The sequence below is a fragment of the Synchiropus splendidus genome, chromosome 6, assembly GCF_027744825.2.
Source record: "Synchiropus splendidus isolate RoL2022-P1 chromosome 6, RoL_Sspl_1.0, whole genome shotgun sequence".
In the NCBI taxonomy this organism is placed as follows: domain Eukaryota; kingdom Metazoa; phylum Chordata; class Actinopteri; order Syngnathiformes; family Callionymidae; genus Synchiropus; species Synchiropus splendidus.
In genome coordinates, this window is record NC_071339.1 from 15,115,248 (window position 1) to 15,134,129 (window position 18,882).

The 18,882-nt window shown below is 43.5% G+C and overlaps 1 protein-coding gene across 7 annotated transcripts in view; it reads right to left on the reverse strand.

The window, feature by feature from the left end:
* The window catches only part of slc2a9l2 (solute carrier family 2 member 9, like 2), a 77,239-nt gene that overhangs the window by 26,128 nt on the left and 32,229 nt on the right, over positions 1-18,882 (reverse strand). For all 7 annotated transcript variants that reach the window (XM_053867242.1, XM_053867239.1, XM_053867240.1 and 4 more), the window contains exons 7-11: positions 18,122-18,254; positions 13,899-14,086; positions 13,019-13,129; positions 6,199-6,300; positions 5,883-5,958 (exon numbers count right to left, since the gene is read on the reverse strand). In XM_053867242.1, coding sequence (XP_053723217.1) covers positions 5,883-5,958; positions 6,199-6,300; positions 13,019-13,129; positions 13,899-14,086; positions 18,122-18,254 — 610 coding nt within the window. The remainder of the gene's footprint in view (positions 1-5,882; positions 5,959-6,198; positions 6,301-13,018; positions 13,130-13,898; positions 14,087-18,121; positions 18,255-18,882) is intronic.

An 18,882-nucleotide genomic window follows, 5' to 3' on the forward strand; every position in this document is an offset into this window, starting at 1 on the left:
GGTGCTCCATAGAGATCAGCTTCAGCCTCCAACCGAAACCCGGGAATATATCAGCAAGTTACAGCTCCTCAAGTCAGTACATGGCCGCTACAGACGTCATGGACAATATATCTTGGCTCAGTGAACAACATGTTCGCAGAGGATCACAGCAGTGTGTGGGTGCTGTCTGGTCAGCACCTCTCAGGGGAGGGAGCTTGTAGGGCGCTCTTTTTCAGAAAATATATTCAGTGCAGCACTCTAAGAGATGAGTCTTGGGACCGAAGATTGAACGTATACACTGTAGAAATGAATGAACTGGAGGAACATTACGGTGAATCAGTTCCCCGTTACAGTAACAATATAAATGGCTTATGATAATGGCTTATATTTATGTAGCACCAAGCATGAGACCCAAAGTGCTTCACAAAAACCATTATTCGCACGGCAGTCGCACCGTAGCCACAGCTGCCATGATGATCACTGATACACACACATACTGGCAGGGCGGGAAAGTGTCACCTGAGTCCCTCTACAAAGATTAAACCAACAACATAAATAAGGGAGGGCTACATCTATTGCTTTAAATCTCACAGTCACTTAAAATGACCACCTCAGCAAACAATGAAATCTCATATTACACATCCTAGTGGTGCTTGCAGACAATCAACCACCATTCACCCACATCCTTTTTTTGTGATGTGATCTGACACCTTCAACCTGGGACACAGCTGAGTCAAACATCCGCACACTGAAGGAACTTTTTTTTTTAAACTTATTTCAGGAGTAGATTTGTCCTCTCAGCACAGTTGACTCGGACAGAAGAGGGTCTGGTCATACATACTCAACAAACAGATACATTTTACCAAGATGTCTCAACTATGTACATTAATAGTACATTCATGAGACATTTATGACAAGATGTGAATTTTTATAACCAAGTATAAGAAGGTTCACAATATGAGAATAGTGTTACATGTGATAACACTCCTGTGTGGTTAGGTGTAAGGTCAGTGTAATGGGGTCCTTAAGTCTTCATAACAAGACTAAGCTAAGTCTACAACTTATGATGTCTTATGAATGTACTGAGTAATAATGCATTATGAATGAGCAATGTTACCCAGACAAACTAGTGAGCGAGGAGTGTGTGTGTTGAGGCGAAAAAGTTCAATGAATCAAACAACAAACACAATGTGTTACGATGTGACAGACCCAAGAAACTGATGTTAAGTCATGTTGATCACTGATCAGATCCAAGTCAGACCACTCGTCTGAAAACTCATCTACACAGCTCAGTGTAATAAACCACCAGACTCGGATTCCCAGTGCCTTCTAACATCACCATTGAGCTAAAAGATGTTTAAATCCAGGAAACTGTTCTTGAATCCAAAATAGTATCAACATAGCGAAAACAGCTCATTTTACTTAACCTCAACAATGTATGAGCTAGTAGCGAGAGTGATGCTTCTTCATCACCTTGAAAGAACTTCAAACACGTCCCATAAGTGTCACTTTTCCATGTTTTAGTCAAGCTCACACACATCAGAATAAGCTGTGGCCAGCGTAATGACTTGAGAGGTCGTGACAGACCAAGACAGAAGAGGAGCAGCAGTGAGGTTTTTCCTCTGTGTTCATTATCGAAGCAGAGAATTGATTCAATCCACAACACATTAACCAACATTTCCACTGGAAAAAAGCTTTAATAATTTATCCATTGACAGGTAAGAAGGCGGCTTGAGGTCCGATCTCTCCTTGCTCATCAATCTCTGCTGCTCATAAGGCTCAGATTATTGTCACACTGCTGTCTGGGCCAGTTCCTCCTGTTATTATAATGCATCGAAATATGCTGGAAATGCCAGCTGTCAGTCTTCTCTCCACTTAAGATGCTGAAACACAGTCATTACAAGATGCAAGGTGTTTGTGGTGTCAGCGCTTGTGAGTTACAGCAGTGAAACAAGAACCCTCACTCTTTTTCTTCTTGTACTTTGACAGGAGGACAAGTGGTTGCACACATTCATGAGCCCAGCAGAGAAGTCTATTGACTAAACCCGAGAGAACCAGGTGAATGCGAGGCGGCAATTTAACTTCCTGCCAGTGCCAATATCAGCAGGCTTGAAGCTCTAATTACAGAAGGACTGAATGTTTCAAAGCACAACAAATCTCTCCATCCAGGTCCAGATCGCAGCTGGGCATGTCAGGTGGAAAATCAACATTAGCCTCAGAAGATCAACGGCTTCAACCGGCTCCTCTTATACTACAAATCGTAGCTTTGCTCCAAGTCTACCATCCCATAATTGTAATGGCTTCAAACATAAAGCTAAAACTACCAATTATTCACAGCGCTGTTACATACTGAGTCTGAGAATTAGGATGAGATATGGAAAGATATCAAAACCACACAGATACCATGAACCATAACATGAATAACCTGATTTCAATGCTGATCATCTGCATGTTGAGAATACTCAGAGCCTCCCAGCTTTTCTGCTACCAAACTAAATAAATGAGCTCGACTGCCGGAAGGCAAGCCAAGGGGGATGATGTCTGCGAACATTAGGTAACTTCAGTCTGGACCACAGGAGGCTGTTACAGAACTCTGACAACCCAATGATGTAAAGAGTGAATAACCTTTGGCTACAGATCATTTTAATTGAGGTACAAATCCATTCATGCAAAGAGAGTGCACCCAAATACTGACTCTCTGTTGTCAAATTAGAAGCAGAGTTGCAGTCATGTAATTTTCAGTTGTGTGTATCAGTGAAAAAGGCCCACCCACATGTGACTCTGAGTTACTGGAGCCATCTCTGTGGTGACAGCTGAACAAACGGCAGTCCCCGGGGTTCTGTGTGCGAGGACTGCCGAAGCCTCCAGCACAGAAAGGACCTGATTAAAAAACAAAGGAAGATCTGTGCACCACAGGTTCGACCACCATCGACTCGGTGGCACAACAATATATTCGTTTTCGCAATCTGCAGCTCCGTGTGTCAATCATGTGAGGAGACACATGAAAATACATCAACTTGAGAGGAGGGTTGTTTGCCACTGCGAGCCGCATTCTTTTGGTCAGCCCCAGGGTTTGTCTCCAAAATGCTACATGTTCAATCAAAGAATAGAATGGAAAGAATAGTTTAATGTTGAACTGATGGAACATTGCATGAGAGTGTTCATGCTGAAAAGCAAACCCTACTATCATTATGACCAGCAGACTGAACCAAATCTGCTCTGCATTAAGTACTTATGCCGTTTACTAACTTTGAAAGCCTGTATTCTTTCTTTCTTTCTTTCTTTCAGTGGCCTCTTTCCATGCGCTGGTGGATTCCAGCATAACAAAAAGGCACATTTAAATGAATTGGCGGTCGAAACAGCGGCAGCAAGCCAAGACCAAGAGGTTGGTGAACAAAAGCGAAGATACCTGACTGAGAGCAGCATCTCCGTTCACAAAAAATTGTTGCCAGTCTGAGGAACATATTTTAGGTTCTTGTTCTCACTGTGCCCTCACGCTGGTGACCACGGTCCCCTCTATCCCATCTATCGTGATTTCAGAGTGAAAGCTCAGCACCACCCAGACTAGCTAAAACACCAGGTTATGATATACCAGGAATTCTGGTTCAGGAAATCCCTACATTTATCTATATATATACATTTACAATAAGTGTTCTCCAAGTTTCTGTCATGATCCACTTTTATTTTGTTCCCTTGACTCCTGTTTGCTTCTCTCTCCTTCCTTCCTGTTTGTGTGGCACACGGCTGGAGCCAATGATCCCAATTACCTGTGTATAAGAACACCTGAACACCAGCAGCGTGTGCCAGATTGTCTCCTAGATTTCTGTGGTAAAGTGGCTCTCCAAGTTCGTTCTCTCTCTGCGCTCTAGTTAGCGCGTTTTTTACTACTCACTCTGAGACACTGGTGCCTGAGTTAGTGTTTCATTCCTTCCTCTGTTGGCGCGCGTTTCCTGGTTTGTTCTATGATTTACTATTTCTGTTCATTGTGTTTTTGTCCCCGTGTTTGCAGATTTAAGTTGGTTTGACTCTCCCGGGTTGGGTGACGCTTTCTGTTTGGACTCTTATTCGTACCTGTGGACTTCTGTTCTGGTTTTATTGTTTAATGATTTTCTCATCACTGCACTTGGGTCCCACTCCGTGTCTCGACTCATAACAGTTTCCATGTATGAGATAGCTCTGGGAAGTTTCAACAAAAACAGTGAATGGGAACAAAACAATATTGTTTGTCAGTGAGGAGGTTTCTGATAATGAAAGGGAATCCATGCAGCTCTCTTGGACAGTTGCTCATTAATCTGACCAAACTGGGCCACTCGTTCCAGGGAGGGAACCTTGAACGGGGCTTCTCTTACCATCCAACTAACTGGAATCACAGAGGTCATCCCTCATGTGTATTTAGCTCTCGCCTCCTCACAGCTCTCTGTCCTCTGAAAGCAGTGATTCACTGCATGCTGGTCATTAATCACAACTGTTAACGGCAAACAAATGAGGAAGGATCACGCCGCTGTTGTCAGCGAGGTGGACTCCAGTTAGAGCCAGAGGCTTCTGAGCAAAACCTAGTGGCACACAGGAACCTCTTCACGTAATTGATGACAGGAGAAGCTGCTGTTTCTCGACACCACGTAATGTGCAGGCGATGATTGGACAGTTGAAGCCTCCCGCTGGACGCTCCACTTTCCAGGAGAACATCCATATTCAAAAGGTATTAACAGAGCAAAACGGTGTCACCTTGATGTCAACCTCCCACGAAGAAGCAAAGCCACATGACTCTGTGGCTGCTCACACACCAGTTATTGACCCCCCACTGAAAAGTGCGTCTTTCCCCAGAATGAAACAATCTATCACTTCACTTGCAACTGTTGCAAACAAAATTCCACCAATGAATCGAACATTTAAAATTATAAGTAGACCTCAGCCTTTTTGGTTTTCTTCCCATGCCCGACACAACCACAACCAAGGTGCTGTGCATCAACAGGAAGCTGCTTCTCAGAATTTGTAGTTCACTTAGTATTGTTTTTCATAATCTTGCACCACAACTGCTACCTAGGCATTTTTAAATTTCACTTTCAAACAAAGACGGTTTGTAGGTTGCAGCAACCCTTGATATTCATAAAGCTGAGATGTGGGTGAAGAAAAAATCTGACTTTTAACCACTCAGAGTGAAAAGAAAACCTCTGTCATTGTTTCTTTTCAAGTAAAAAGAGAATGAAGAAGCATTTAGAGATAAAAGCGTACTTATCAGACTCACTAAACGTCACAGTATTGTCATCTCAAATATGCTTTGTCCCTTGGCTCACTAGTGACTTTGACCCGGCACATGGTGAGTCAGCTCTGTCCACCTAAGTTAATGAAAGCCTCATTCAAAACATCCCTGGAACCCATGTTTCCCATGTCCACATTTGCCCTCATGGCTCTGAACCACAATTCAGACTTGGGTGATCAGAAAAGAGCTGAGATACCAGTCACTCTTGTAACTCGGCTGTCACTTGCTCCTCACTTCCCCCAGACTTTTAAAGAACAATACGAAAATGGAAGCGCCAACTTGGGACCAGCATTTCAAAGGTGGCACAGTGGAAGATGACGTAAAAGATATTTTGTCAATGTACACATTCAAAGAATGTTTAAGCACACATTTATTTTATTCATTCATTTTTCTCCCTCTAAAAATATAATTTCACTTCCTGTAACACTAGTTTTGTGCAAAAATATATCCACAAAAAAAACATTGGTCTCGATGATTGACAACTGTGGTCTGAGTCAATACCACCATTAAAGGCTGAAAAAGTAAAACTACTACCAACTGGCCAATTCACATGGGCTCTAAACTATATATGTTAGCATTCATATGTATGAACATGAGTCCGAGCAGGATGCAGCAGCGAGATAAGAGAACAGCCGGGTATTACCTGGACCAGAACAGAAGGAGGCGATCACAGCCAGAATACAGATGTAGCTAAGGTAGGGCATCCACGACACTCGGTCCTGAGAGGAGGCAAAAAACACAGCAAAAAAAACATTACACTGTGACTGCTGACATTTACTTCCTACTACTTATTTGGTTGATGGTTAGTATTTAGTGACACGGATTTGATCCACCATAACCTTGACATACTGTCCTAAATACAGCAGACTCTCGGCCATTCAACCACTTCCAAACTGGCCCACATGTGAGCTCTGGGACGACTCTGGACTCAAATGAGGTCACCAGGAATGGGGGCTCACCTGGAAATTGAGGAAGACTGTCAGCAGGCTGAAGAACACAGCCATGGCTGTGAAACCAAATATGAGGAGAGGTTTCCTCCCGATCCGTTCTATCACTAAACCCTGGAGACAAGAAGATGAAAACAGTGTAAAAGGAGCGAAAAAGAAGGTCATTCATATTCATAGCACACAGCAGGTGAATCATAGCAATTAGCTCGGCCTAAACACCTTTTTTTTTAACTTAACCACAGCTGGTAATTTATTACAATTCTTCACATTAATTATGTAGATTTTTCTTCTCTCAACAGTCTAATAGATGAAATAAAGTTTGTGCCTCTTTTACCATCACGACTGGTTTTAAATAATGCCAATGGTCGGAGCGCCACAGGTGCCCAGTCTACATCCTGATTTACATAATACACGACACAAAACACATTTCTCTCTTATGTACAGTGGAACCTCGGTTCTCGACCTCAATCCCTTCCAGATGGCCGTTCGAGAAGCAATTTGTTCAAAATCTGAATCGATTTTTCCCATTACAATGAATGGAAAAAGAAACAATGCGTTCCAAGCCTTAAAATAGGCTTTTGTAGGAGTGAATGTAGAGCGTCTGCTGCAGGTGCGCTGTTCCTCTATGTGTGTGGCCGCTGCATGTGGGAGGGGTTGCCGAGTGAGTGACGTCTCTCCAGAAGGGAAGAGGTGCCCGGTGCGTGTCCAGCTCTGAATGTGCGCTTCTGTGCAGTTTGGCTGTGACAAAGTCATAAACCAAGTAACGCTCTGTCTCAGACTCGCGCTCAGACAGCGCTCCAGCCTCGGAGGTGTGGAGAGCGAGCACCTCCCCTGTGACACTCTACCACGGTCCAGTGCGGAGACAGGAAAGGTTTACACCGCAATATGAAGAACAAACAGTCAGTAAATGTAGCTAACAGGACACGTCTGCATACAGAGGCTGCGTTATACACAATAACAAAGCATGTCGTGGGTCAGCTGATCGGCCTGTGCACGTTATGTTTTTTTGGTTGGAACTCCAATATGTTCGAAGTCCGCGAAAACCGATGTACCACTGTATATTAAAGTAATGACACATAATCCAGGAACATGTATTAACTCTGTGAAGCATGAAGCATAAAACAATTGACAGAGAGCTCCAGTTCTTAAAAACTGAGGTCTTTATTGGTCCTTGAGAAGAATTTAAAATCATCACTATACACGTGTGTCCCATATAAAATATCTGATCAACATCAAAAGGTCTTGTTTGAATAATAATCTAAAACGATGTGTTCAACATAGCTCCCTAGTTCAGTTCCAGTTATTATTATTAGGAGGAGAGACACTGAGGACACTTCACTACATGGCTGTAAAAAAAAAATCACTCTATTATTGCGGATGTGACATGTGTGACATCATTAAAAACAGATCAATCTCCTCTTACAAGTTAGCGCCGTGCTAACCAACACATGCTAGCTGTTAGCTCGATGACGTCAATTAATCGTTGCAGCCCTATTGAAAACCACATGTGCACTATTAACATTTCTAACAATCCCAGCCCTGAGTAATTTTCCACTTTGTAAAACAAGGCAGTTACACTTGTTGAGCTCAAAAATGAAGCCACGCAAGACAAACCACACATGATTCTTCTTCGGGACCAAAGTGTGAGCACCTCCTTCTGCCTCGGTGAATTCTACAAGTATATCCTATTTACAGTTAACTATTTCATTTTTTTATTTAAATAACAAACACAGACGTTTAATCCTGGAAATATCTCACATTGAACAGCAATCTGTGTTTGGAAAAACTTCTGGATTTCCTCCTCATTTATCAAACCTGTTGGTTTGACTGAATCGTGAATTAAACTGGCTTGTTTTTTTGTTCGTGTCCATTTCGAACAAACATCCATGTCTAAACAAATAAAGCCCGAGCTTCTCCAGTGTCAAAGACCCTCCTTGAAAATCCTTCCTTCAATCCTGATTGAATGATCATGTGAGATAGAACCTTCAAAATGCTTGTTTTCCTGACACATCCAAATCCAACCATTATCACAGCCTGCACGACAAGTCCTGTGAACATTAAGTATTCATGGCGCTGCACTCGGCACTCGAAGCAACTGGGATTTCACACGGCTGTCGAAAAGGTCACTTGTATTTGCGGGCGTATTTCCCTATACCAATGTACGTCTCAGAGGAGCGCTGCGTAGGAAAGATAGGGAGAGGTGGTCCCCTTCATGACTGCGGGTGTCAGGTTATTTCTGGACCTCGGTGGTGCAACTAAAAATATATGACGAGTGTTTGCCAAATTTTCCACTTGGCTGCAGCTTCCAGAAATTCCACAAATTGTCTGCATGTTTGTATCTCCACACGTCCAGCCGGCCCCTGAAGGCAGAGGGCATTCCCGCCAAGACACAACCCACACCGTGGAGCAGACGTACAGCACACACACGGCTGCAGACACCAACAACCACCCCACCAGGATCTGAGGTGATGTCAGTGAGTGTATACTTATGTGTTCATATTTCTGTTCACGACACCGCATGATGTGCATTATTCAAACGCAGCATGATCTTCTGGGTCATATCATCGACCTGAAGGACTGTTCATGTATTAAGACACTTCCCACGAGCATTAATTCGACAAGGGAGGTTTTAATTCCACTCACACACTTTGACTGCGACAACTCTCATTCCTTATTATTTCCGACACAAACGGCACATGAGTGTGATTCCTCATGCCACTTACAAACAGAACATGTCACAGGTGGAGGTGCTAACCTGCTATCCTGAAACAGTAAACCATTACGGTGGTGCGTCTGGTCATGCAGGCGATGACTAGTCACCGTCCATTTGTTGAGAAATCCGTCATGATGGAAAGCCACCTGGTGTTTCCCCAAAAGATTATAGAAGCTTTTCATTTGGGTTGTGCTAACTGTTGTCATGGACACAGTCATGGCCCAGAGGATGTTGGACCAGCGCGGAAGAGGAGGAAAATGATCTGTATTACTGTTGTTTTGGGCTCACACTGTCACAGCTTTGACTCGGTGGGGTGCACTGGAGTGGTTTAGTCTGTTCTGAAGTCTACTTCATGAGTCCTGGTAATCTGTTCCTCCACTGACTCAGAAGAAATTCTAGACACACGGATCAGGGTAGCCAGGTCGTGGGGTACTAGTGTGGACCCTAGCAACGGGACACTGTGTGGATGAGGATCAGTTCCTCCTACTCCAGGTTAAGGGTGACATTTCTTGGGTTCTTCAGAATCAGCTTTATTACCATGGTCAGTGGGATCCCACCAACAATAAAATAAAATAAGAAGTAACTAATAAATAAATAACCCACTAACAACAAGGGCTGATTCTCATGATCAAATATGAAGCCTGGGATCACTGCAGTGTGTTCATTCATCCAGACTCAGAGGTAAAGAAAGAGCTGAGCCAGAAGACAAAGCTCTTCACGGACCGGTGGGTTTCTCCTCTCACCTGTGGTCACAAACTTTGCAGCAACTCAAAGAACATGGTCTGGACTCTCTTAGAGAGAGAAGTTGGATCTGGGAGTGGCTCAGAGTAGAACCACTGTTCCACCAAACCTAAAGAAGGGCTCTCAGGGCGTCTCCTGGTTGCATCCCTGGTGAGTAGTACCCTTTATAAAAATCATCAAGCTCCACCTGTTAACTGCATTTTCAGTTAATGGGAGCCAGGGAGGGGCTGTAAAGGCACCCCAGGAGGTGCCCCCTTTGGCTCTTCTAGAGGGGACATAAAGAAGGTAAACTAACTACAACAAATGTATAGAAATTTGGGAAAACTAATACTTGTCACCTCTTTTTGTCTTTACTTCAGGACTGGCTACAAAACAGCGGTTTTGTTCCTCCTGAATGATGGATTCAGCTTGAGGTAGAGAATTCCAAATGAACTTGCACATCAGAAGTCATGAGATGAGAATAGATCCAGACAGTTCGATGTTAGCCTCCGGCGCAACGAGTCACATGAAACTCAAATTTGCCTGAGATGAAATCAGTGTGAGGGTCAGCTGGTAAAAACAGTCCGAGACGTCAGAACTTAATAGAAGCACACAGTACCAGTAACAGTACCCTCGGGGGGAAGTAACACAACATTGATTTGAGTTTTGTGAGGATAATCTTCAGCCATGCTCTTGAAACAGAACTTCTTTACAAACAAAGGAGCACAGTAAAGCGTCTTATTTGCTGGAGGACTGACATTTATATAAAGATTTTAACGGGTGAGGGACGAAATATAACTCTCTCAGCTACAATCAATTCTTACATGGTCAGGCAGTCAGATTTTTTTTTCTCACAGGTCTTTCAATTTCAAGTCATCCGTCTGAATTTTACACCCTGAAAAGACCTCCACGAATGACTTTCATTTTCTGGCATACAGTTTATAAAATGTTCCTCATTTTCCAGAACTGCTCAAGAGGCTGTTAAAATCCCCAAATTATCATTTACCTTCCATGATAAAGTACAATAAAAATGGCATGAAACTATTAAACTGAGGAGAATATATACCAATTCTTAACTCATTATAACGGAGAGTGGAGTCAGGAGGAAAGGGGGAAAGTCGTCCTCTCAAATTATTCATCATGAAAAATTTTTTGAAAATTAAAAAAAAAAAAACAACTTAATAGCACTCACTTATGTGCAGGTCATAAATAGCTTCCTTACACAAACACAAGAGTCAAAACTGAATTCTAATTTAATGCAGCTTCTTTTTCGAATCTTCAGTCATGAAGAGAATCTTAATTTCCCCCAACAGCAAGGCTAATAAATGACACTGCTGCCAAGGTTCCCACGACGTATTGACACATCGCTCGTGAACTCACCGAGAAGCGTTTAAAAAAAACATATTGCAGATGTACGGCAGCTTATTGGATCCGCCGAGGCGGGGTTTTCACCTGCGTCAATCGGTTCCCATAATAACTTGGGAAGTCATGAACAGATTGCAATGAAATTCTCAGGAAGGCGTCGCCATCTTGCCCACACCATCAGGCAAGAACAACTGACTTTTATGCAAACAAATGCTCATGTCCAACTTGAAATAAGGGATATCAAAGCAGGAGAATAAGAGCTTTTATTTAGCTTTCATTTACTTCTTCAAAGACAAAATGATCTACGACAGAACATTTTCATTTATCAAACCAAGCTAAATATTTTGAAGTAAAAAGCCTGACTGACTAACTGTTGCCAGCAGAGGCACAGCTCATGGGAAGGATCCAGAAATATCTTTTTTCATCATTTTCTTCATTCATCCTGAGGCAAAACATCACTGCTGGGGCTAAATTGATAAGAAACGTGGCAGCAGACACGCTGCTCTGCCCTGAAAGTTGCAGCAGATTGAAGCCATTTCTTTTCAATAAGGCCAATTTACTCAGCAAGATTTCCCTCCGAGACTGATCAAAGATCCGCTCTAATCTTCTGCAGCATTCAGAGGAAAATCCCACCAAAATGAGCGCGTCCAGACTGAAGTGAGGAGCCAGGGTTCACGTCAGCAGGGTTTAGATGATTCCTCTCTTAAGCACTGAATAACATAACTTTCCACTCCTCTTTTGTCCCGACGGAACTTATGAGAAGACAATAATGTAGCAATAATTATAGCCATCGCGAACCGCTGTCAGTCTTTTGAAGCTGCAGCACAGTCAATATCTGCACAGTCTGCATCAAGCTCATCTGGATGAAACCTCAGTTCTGTCTACCAAGTAAAGCACCTTAAAGACAGACGGCAGTTGTGCTCACACGATCACGGACAACATTCAGCTTCCTTATCCAGAAGTCGGTGAAACAAAGTAAGGAAGATGTGAAGGTTAGGGTCCTGAGGCTGGGGTACCACTGGCATGTAGCCCAGCCAGTCACCATCATATGGTCTGGGTCAGACCCTGCCCTGACAGCAAAATGTGCCTAGCCTGGATGTGCACTTACTAATGAACCACAACACAAATAAAACAGGGTATTTCTAACTCAGCAGCAAACACACCTTTCACTTTCTTCCTCGACAACTTATCATGTAAAATTAGAACACCTTACAGCTTTTAGCCTCATTTCTAGTGTTGTAGTCAAGACCACGTCGAGACCAGCGACCAAAACCGAGACCAAACTGAACACAGAAGAAACAAGTAGTTCCAGTGAAAGCATTTCAATTCTTGATTTTTTTTCGGAAAAAAAAGTTTCTTTTGCAGTCAGAAATAAATGTGTCCACATGACTAATAGACATGTGCTACTATATTCTGGATTCAGCTTAGTCTTATATGATCTACCCTCGACTCGGTTTTGACTAAAACATTACTGATTTCTATGAAATCTTTTCCTCATCCACTGTTAGCAATTTGTCCACCAACAGTCCATTTTCTTTTTCCAAGTTACTGCACTGATTTAAAGCTCAACCTGGAAATGTTTGCGGCATATATAGATGAGTTTAGGTGCAGTGTTCAGACAGAATCTCCTGGAAGGAGCAGAGTACTGTACAAACGAAACAAGAGAAAGATGATAAAGTCATAAGTGTGCAGACATTTTTCTTCTGGTGAAACACACTCAATTCAGAAACATGAACTGCCACGAGACAGATTCACAAAATAATTATGTGAATCCTTATGTGACCTTTACTCTGCCAAGTAAATGAAAAGGAAATAAATAGAAAAGTAGACCTCATCAAACCTGGACCACCATGGCATTTTTTATTGATAAATAGAAAAGAAAATCTGGCACAATAGATAGAGCTGAGCTGACCATGAGGAAGATCTAGAAATGTGACCTCTCATACTTCCATTATGACAGCAGACACCGCGAGCAAAGCAAACGGCTGCCACAGAAGTGCGAGGTGACTGTTGAGCAGCAGCTCAGATACTCACAGAGACGATGGCTGCCAGAGTCTCAATGGCTCCAGTGCTCAACGTGATGTACGGGAGAATCGACGGAGCGAAACCAGCTTCTGTCAGAATCCCATTAGTGTAGTACCAAATCTGAAACCCAAACGCAGATCATTTGCACAACACTTGGCCAATATTTCACACAGCATTAGCACAGGAGGGAACGTTGCCCCGAACATTCCATCCAGTCAGTTTCAAAAGATGGCGCCCTGTTAAATCGGATTAAACATCTGATTCAGAGTCGAACATAGGCACACAATAAAAGCACAACAGCTGGCGAGCACAGACGAGCCGATTTAGCCGACACATCAAGGTGCGTTCGGCTTTTCAGGGCGTACAGCGAAACATAGTAAGCAAGTGCGGTGAGGCAGAATCATTGGTGACATGAACAAGACGGCTGCAACAGATGGCGCGAACCCCACAGAGCCTGAATCTCACCATCATCGCCCTTTATTGATGTGACAGAAACAAGCGAGAGATAAAATCCAGAGGGGCGAGAACATACAGAGGAGGAAACACGCAGCATGTTGGGCGGTCTCGTTCATCACCGGAGCGATCTCACCATCGAGGTTTTTACCACGTTTTCCCCAGTTCTGCACTCATGCAGCGGTCGATATGAAGTGGTCTAGAGCTGAAACTGTAATGTCACACTAACTGGGTGTTTAAAATCAGTCTTCTTTCAGCAGATGACATTGGCATATTCCACTCTTCCTTTAGTGCTTCCGATCAGGAATTAGGAAATGCAGAGACAAAGGTAACTCATTTCCCTCTTCCACCTCTCCTTATCATCTTCCTTCACACACTCATCAGTTCAGATTTTGAGCGGCATTACTGAGACCTTTCAATAAGAAAAGACGCTCACAGCATTGAGTCCACAGAGCTGGTAGCAGGCCATGGTGATGATGACGGTGATGAGCTGCCAGCGAACCGCTGGCGTCCTCAGCAGCTGCAGGACAGAGATGGTGTTCAGGTTCTCCTGAGCGCGGGCCTCAGCGTGCACCTCTTCCAGCTCCTGAGACACATCCTTCTTTCCCAGGAACCTCTGGAAAGCTGAAGACAGAAACCAGATTGAGAAAAGAAAGCCACTTCAAGACAAGAGGTTCCTCTGCGGCCCGGAGATGAAACAGCCACTATAGATGGTAATGAAGGACATTTGGGGAAGCCATTATTATTATTTACATGTATTTCAGAAACAGCGGAAGAGGACAAGACTTTTAGAGTTCATCAGTTACACTGAGTCTGTCCAGTGAAGAGGGTGAAGCCAGGGTGGAAGAGGTGGAGACGTGGAAGAGCGAAAGGCAAACTTAGTGGAACAGTGATGTCCAAACATGTTTTTTCCTGACTCACAATAAGACAGTGAGACAAACAATTCCTCGCAATATAATATTCATATGTTTGGGATCTCCAAGAGCAGAGGAGTCAAACTCAACCAGGCATGGGACCAAACTGTTTACACAGTTGTGAGCTGGAAAGTGTTTTGATTTATTTAGTTAGTTAGTTTTTGTGGCACAAATATCTATGTTGGACACCAATTTGAGCGTATTCTCAACTACGATGTTTAACATGATTAACTTCTTGGCTATTGATCTTATACCAGCATTTTTTACACAGCATTGTGAGTAGAAATATGGGGTCTTTCCAGCTTGTTAATTCTCAGCTGCTCTCATCCCTCCATCAGTCTTTCCCCACCCTCAGTGCTCCTTCACGTCCGGAGTCCAATAAGTGCAGCACTTTTTATGAATCCCACTGAAATGTGGATTTCATCACAAGCAAATTAAAAACAGAGAATAATGTCAAACAGCAATGAAAGCCTTATTAAATGAAGCGGGTGTCATCTGTCATGCTGTCAACCTCCAGTCCTGAAGTAACTGGTCCAGTCCTAAATATGTTTTCTCACCACCCCACATGACCACAGAGGTGGAAGTCAGTTATCTGTGGGATATAAGGGTCATAAATGACCGACAAAACTAGCACATAACCAAAGTGGCAACGATGCATTGTGAGTCAGCCTGGACCCACGTTTTAATGCCCGACAATGTGTCGACCCATACCGATCCAATGCCGACACCAATCTGATACCTCCTTCCTGCACCTCCGAGAATAATTTTCTAAAAACTGAAAATGTAAAAAACAAAAACACACATTCAACACGAAACATCAACAGCATCCTGGGGAAGAGTGTTGAAATAACTGACAATCTTTCTGCAGATTATTATGCGGTCAATCACAGTGTGCTTTATTTACCAGCAAAACAAACAATGTGACTTCTAGACAGGCCACTGGCTTTATCATATTACTAGCAGCATCGTCATGTGACAAAAAAACGTGCCTTTCGCAAATTTCCACACATTTATTATCTCCTCAGCTGCCAGTATTTTTTCTCCAAGGGAGAGACACAGCCGCGTGTAGCCTGCAGCACAGCTGTTTACAAACCAAAACTGGAATTACCAACTGCGCTGTCAAACAACGGACAAGCTAATGAGCTTCAGCTTCAGTTCAAAGAACTGTGCTCCTGGGCTGGGCGCACAGGACCTGGGTCTGGAGCCATCAGAGATGTGACATTATAAACTGGACCTAATGTGATGGTAGCTGAGCCCAACAGCAGAATTACCGAATGGGGTGGGGGTGTAGTTGGAGACGTGGGTGGCCTTGAACTGTGAGGAATGAGGAGCTAGGAGGTTAATGAACGATGCCCTGATGAGTTTTGAGCAAACTGGAGAGTGAGACTGGAGACTAGTTCCGGCAAGAGCAAATTCATGAGTGTGTTTGAGCAGGATGTACCTCAACGCATCACTTGGCCGCAATAGCATGAACATAAGAGGGATGACTTTGCTTTCACCTCCCGATGGAACAAATCAGAGATTATCTGTTGAGCGCCTGAGAAGGAACTGCAGAGTTTGCATCCACAATGCCAATGATACGTTCAAGAGAATCCCTCCCTCAGCAAGTCAACTCCATTCACTGCTGAGGTGCCACAACATGAGAGCAATTAAATATTCAACACACGAATATAACATGCCATCCGTCATCCGGAGTCAGGCAATGTCAGACGGATGATATTGTATTAATATTCATGTGCAAGGAGAGATGAAGCGGAATTGTATTTTCCCAACAGGGGTCAAGCAGACGACTGCTTTGTCCATCGTCCGTGGATGAGCGGGGATGGCTTCATCTCTGAGGATCCTTCTTCTTCTTTGACTCGCAGGAATGAAAACTGACCAGCCACTTTGGAATCACTCATTCATAAGTGCTACACGGGCGACTCCACAGTTTGCTGGTCCCATATTCGTAAATGATGCTGTGCTGTGTGTGTGGGCTTGTTTATCCTACTTTGTAGGGACCAATTCATGACAAAACACTACCCTTGTGAGGACTATATGACATTGTGGGGACATTTGGCTGGATCCCACGAGGTTAAGCCTCATTTTGAGGATGTAGACAAAATAACTTGGATGGTTAGGTTTAGAGTCAGAGGCTGGGGAAAGGGTTATGTCTATGAGAAACCTCACCCTCACAAGGATAGAAAAACAAACATGTGTGTGTGTACTTGTTCATGCTGCCTTGTGGGGACTAATTACTTCTTGACAAAACACTAGTCGCTGTATGTCCATGGGGATAGTTCAACCGGACCCACCAAGGTCGAGAATGCAGACTGAAAACATCAAGATCTTGATAATTGGGTTTAAATTTGGTTCAGAGTCCTGGTGAAGGTTAGCCATTTGTTTTGGATGGTTAGGTTTAGAGTCAGAGGCTGGGGAAAGGGTTATGTCTACCAGTGGTCCCCACAAAGACAGCGTGAGTGTGTAAAGCATTGCAACAGAGTGCGTCAGCGAGAGCTGGAGAATGAGGAAACAAGCTCCTGACTTCCCCAAAAGATTCTGAAAATTACATGTTTATGGACAAAAGGTTATATTGCCACGCAGAACAATTGCAGGACTATTAAAAATAGCAACAGTCAACTGAAGACAAGCAATGTTCACAGCTGCCACACAGCTGCTGGGGCACAGATTTGTTATTGTTTGTTTTTCACTGCACCAATTGAGACATTGAGTTATCAAACTTCCTGAGTAATGGACAGAGATGAAGGAGGTGAAGAAGAGAGTGCAGCAGACTGGAGATGCTTAGTCAGGAGAGGCAGAGATGAAGATACTGAGGTCGTCGTTGAGAGAAAGGAGCAGATCAGAAATGAGTATTTGAGGGACATGTGGGGAAGTTTGGAGACAAAGTTAGGGAAGATAAATGGTTTGAGGAGATGGTGGAATGGTCATGTGGAATATCAAGACAGATGGATGATATTCTAGTGAGCAGAGCCTTGTTTTAATGGCATTAGCACAGAGCAATGAAAAAGTTCAGAAAACATCTGTCAAACTTTTATGGGAAGAGTCCATAAACCATGTAAGCAGCAGGTACGTGCTGCTCGGCACATCTGTAAGATTCTCATGTTCATCTGAGATATCAAATCCCAGGTGGGACGACAGCGGCGAGCATCAGGTCACAGTCTAGTTAAGCTTCTGTCGGTCGGCACTAAAACACCATCGCTGAACAGGTGCAGAGAGAAAATAATTCCTCCGCTACTGAAACAAGATTTAGGTTTCCAGACCTCACCAGGATTGATTTTCTTCTGCTATGTGTTATAAGTTTTATAGTCGAAAATTTAGAACACAACTAAAGCTGCTGTGAGAAGCTGGCTGTTTGGTTTGTGTCAACAGAAGAATTAACTGGTTTGTTTATTAAAAGTACTGTTTCAAAAGTCACTGGCAAAGGTGAGGTGAATGTGGCACTGGCCTAAATGAAAAATGGAGAAGACAGTCAAGGGTGGATGGGTGATGAAGTCCAAAAGAGGTTCTCAGGAAAAGAAGGCATAAAGCAAGACAGGTAGTATGAAAACTGCCACTAAACTAAAAAAAATGAATGATCAAACATGCAGTTCTCTGCATCATGATTGTAGCATGGCACTTGCTCCACCACCTCACGTGTTAAACAGTGATTGAATTAAAGGTGTTGCATAAAACTCATTCAGTGCAGCAATTTCACTCTGGTTCAGCTCTCTGGTCGACACACGCCACCGCTGCTGAAGGTTTGTACCTTTTTCTGCCGCCGTCTCGTCTCTTTTCTCGATCAGAAGGTAGCGAGGACTTTCAGGAAGGAAGGGAAGTACGCACATCTGCAGCAACGCCGGGAACGCCAAGAAGCTGAAAAGGTAGTTCCAGCGGGACTCCTGGGAGCAAAGCAAAACATTTTGACTCGCAGATTTCAACATGAAGCTGAGCTGCAGAGGTGGAGAGGAGAAAATCATCAGAGCCGCTTCCTGTGTGACACATAACAGATACAGTAGGTGTTTTCTCGCAGCTGCTGGATGTGTGCATTGCATTGTAGTACGTGTACAATCTTTCCAACCAACCTGTGTGTTTACATTGACAGTGTGACATGTGTCTCAGCTGTGGCCAGTCGAAGTGGATACATGTAACTACTTTTTTTATACGGTATTTAGCTCCTCGGTTACTAAGGAGGAAGTGGCGGGGCAACGGCTGTTTATCTAGGTAAACTCAGAATTAAAAAAACATCACATGCCAGAGCAACGATATGCAGTTGTTATGTTTTTAGCAACAAACCAAAACGCCATGGAGGCCCTTATCCTCGAGAGTATCCGCTCCATTAGGTGATCAAATAAAAGCTGACTGACAGCAAGATGTTTGTGTTCAGCAAAGCAAATGCAAGAAAGGACCAACACAACACAAATTCGACTGCCAATGCGATGAAGCGTCTCCCTCAGAAATCCAGGTACAACTTGGGAGGCCACAGAGATTATATCCAGCCTCCGCCCCCATCCTGGGTCCTGACTGCTC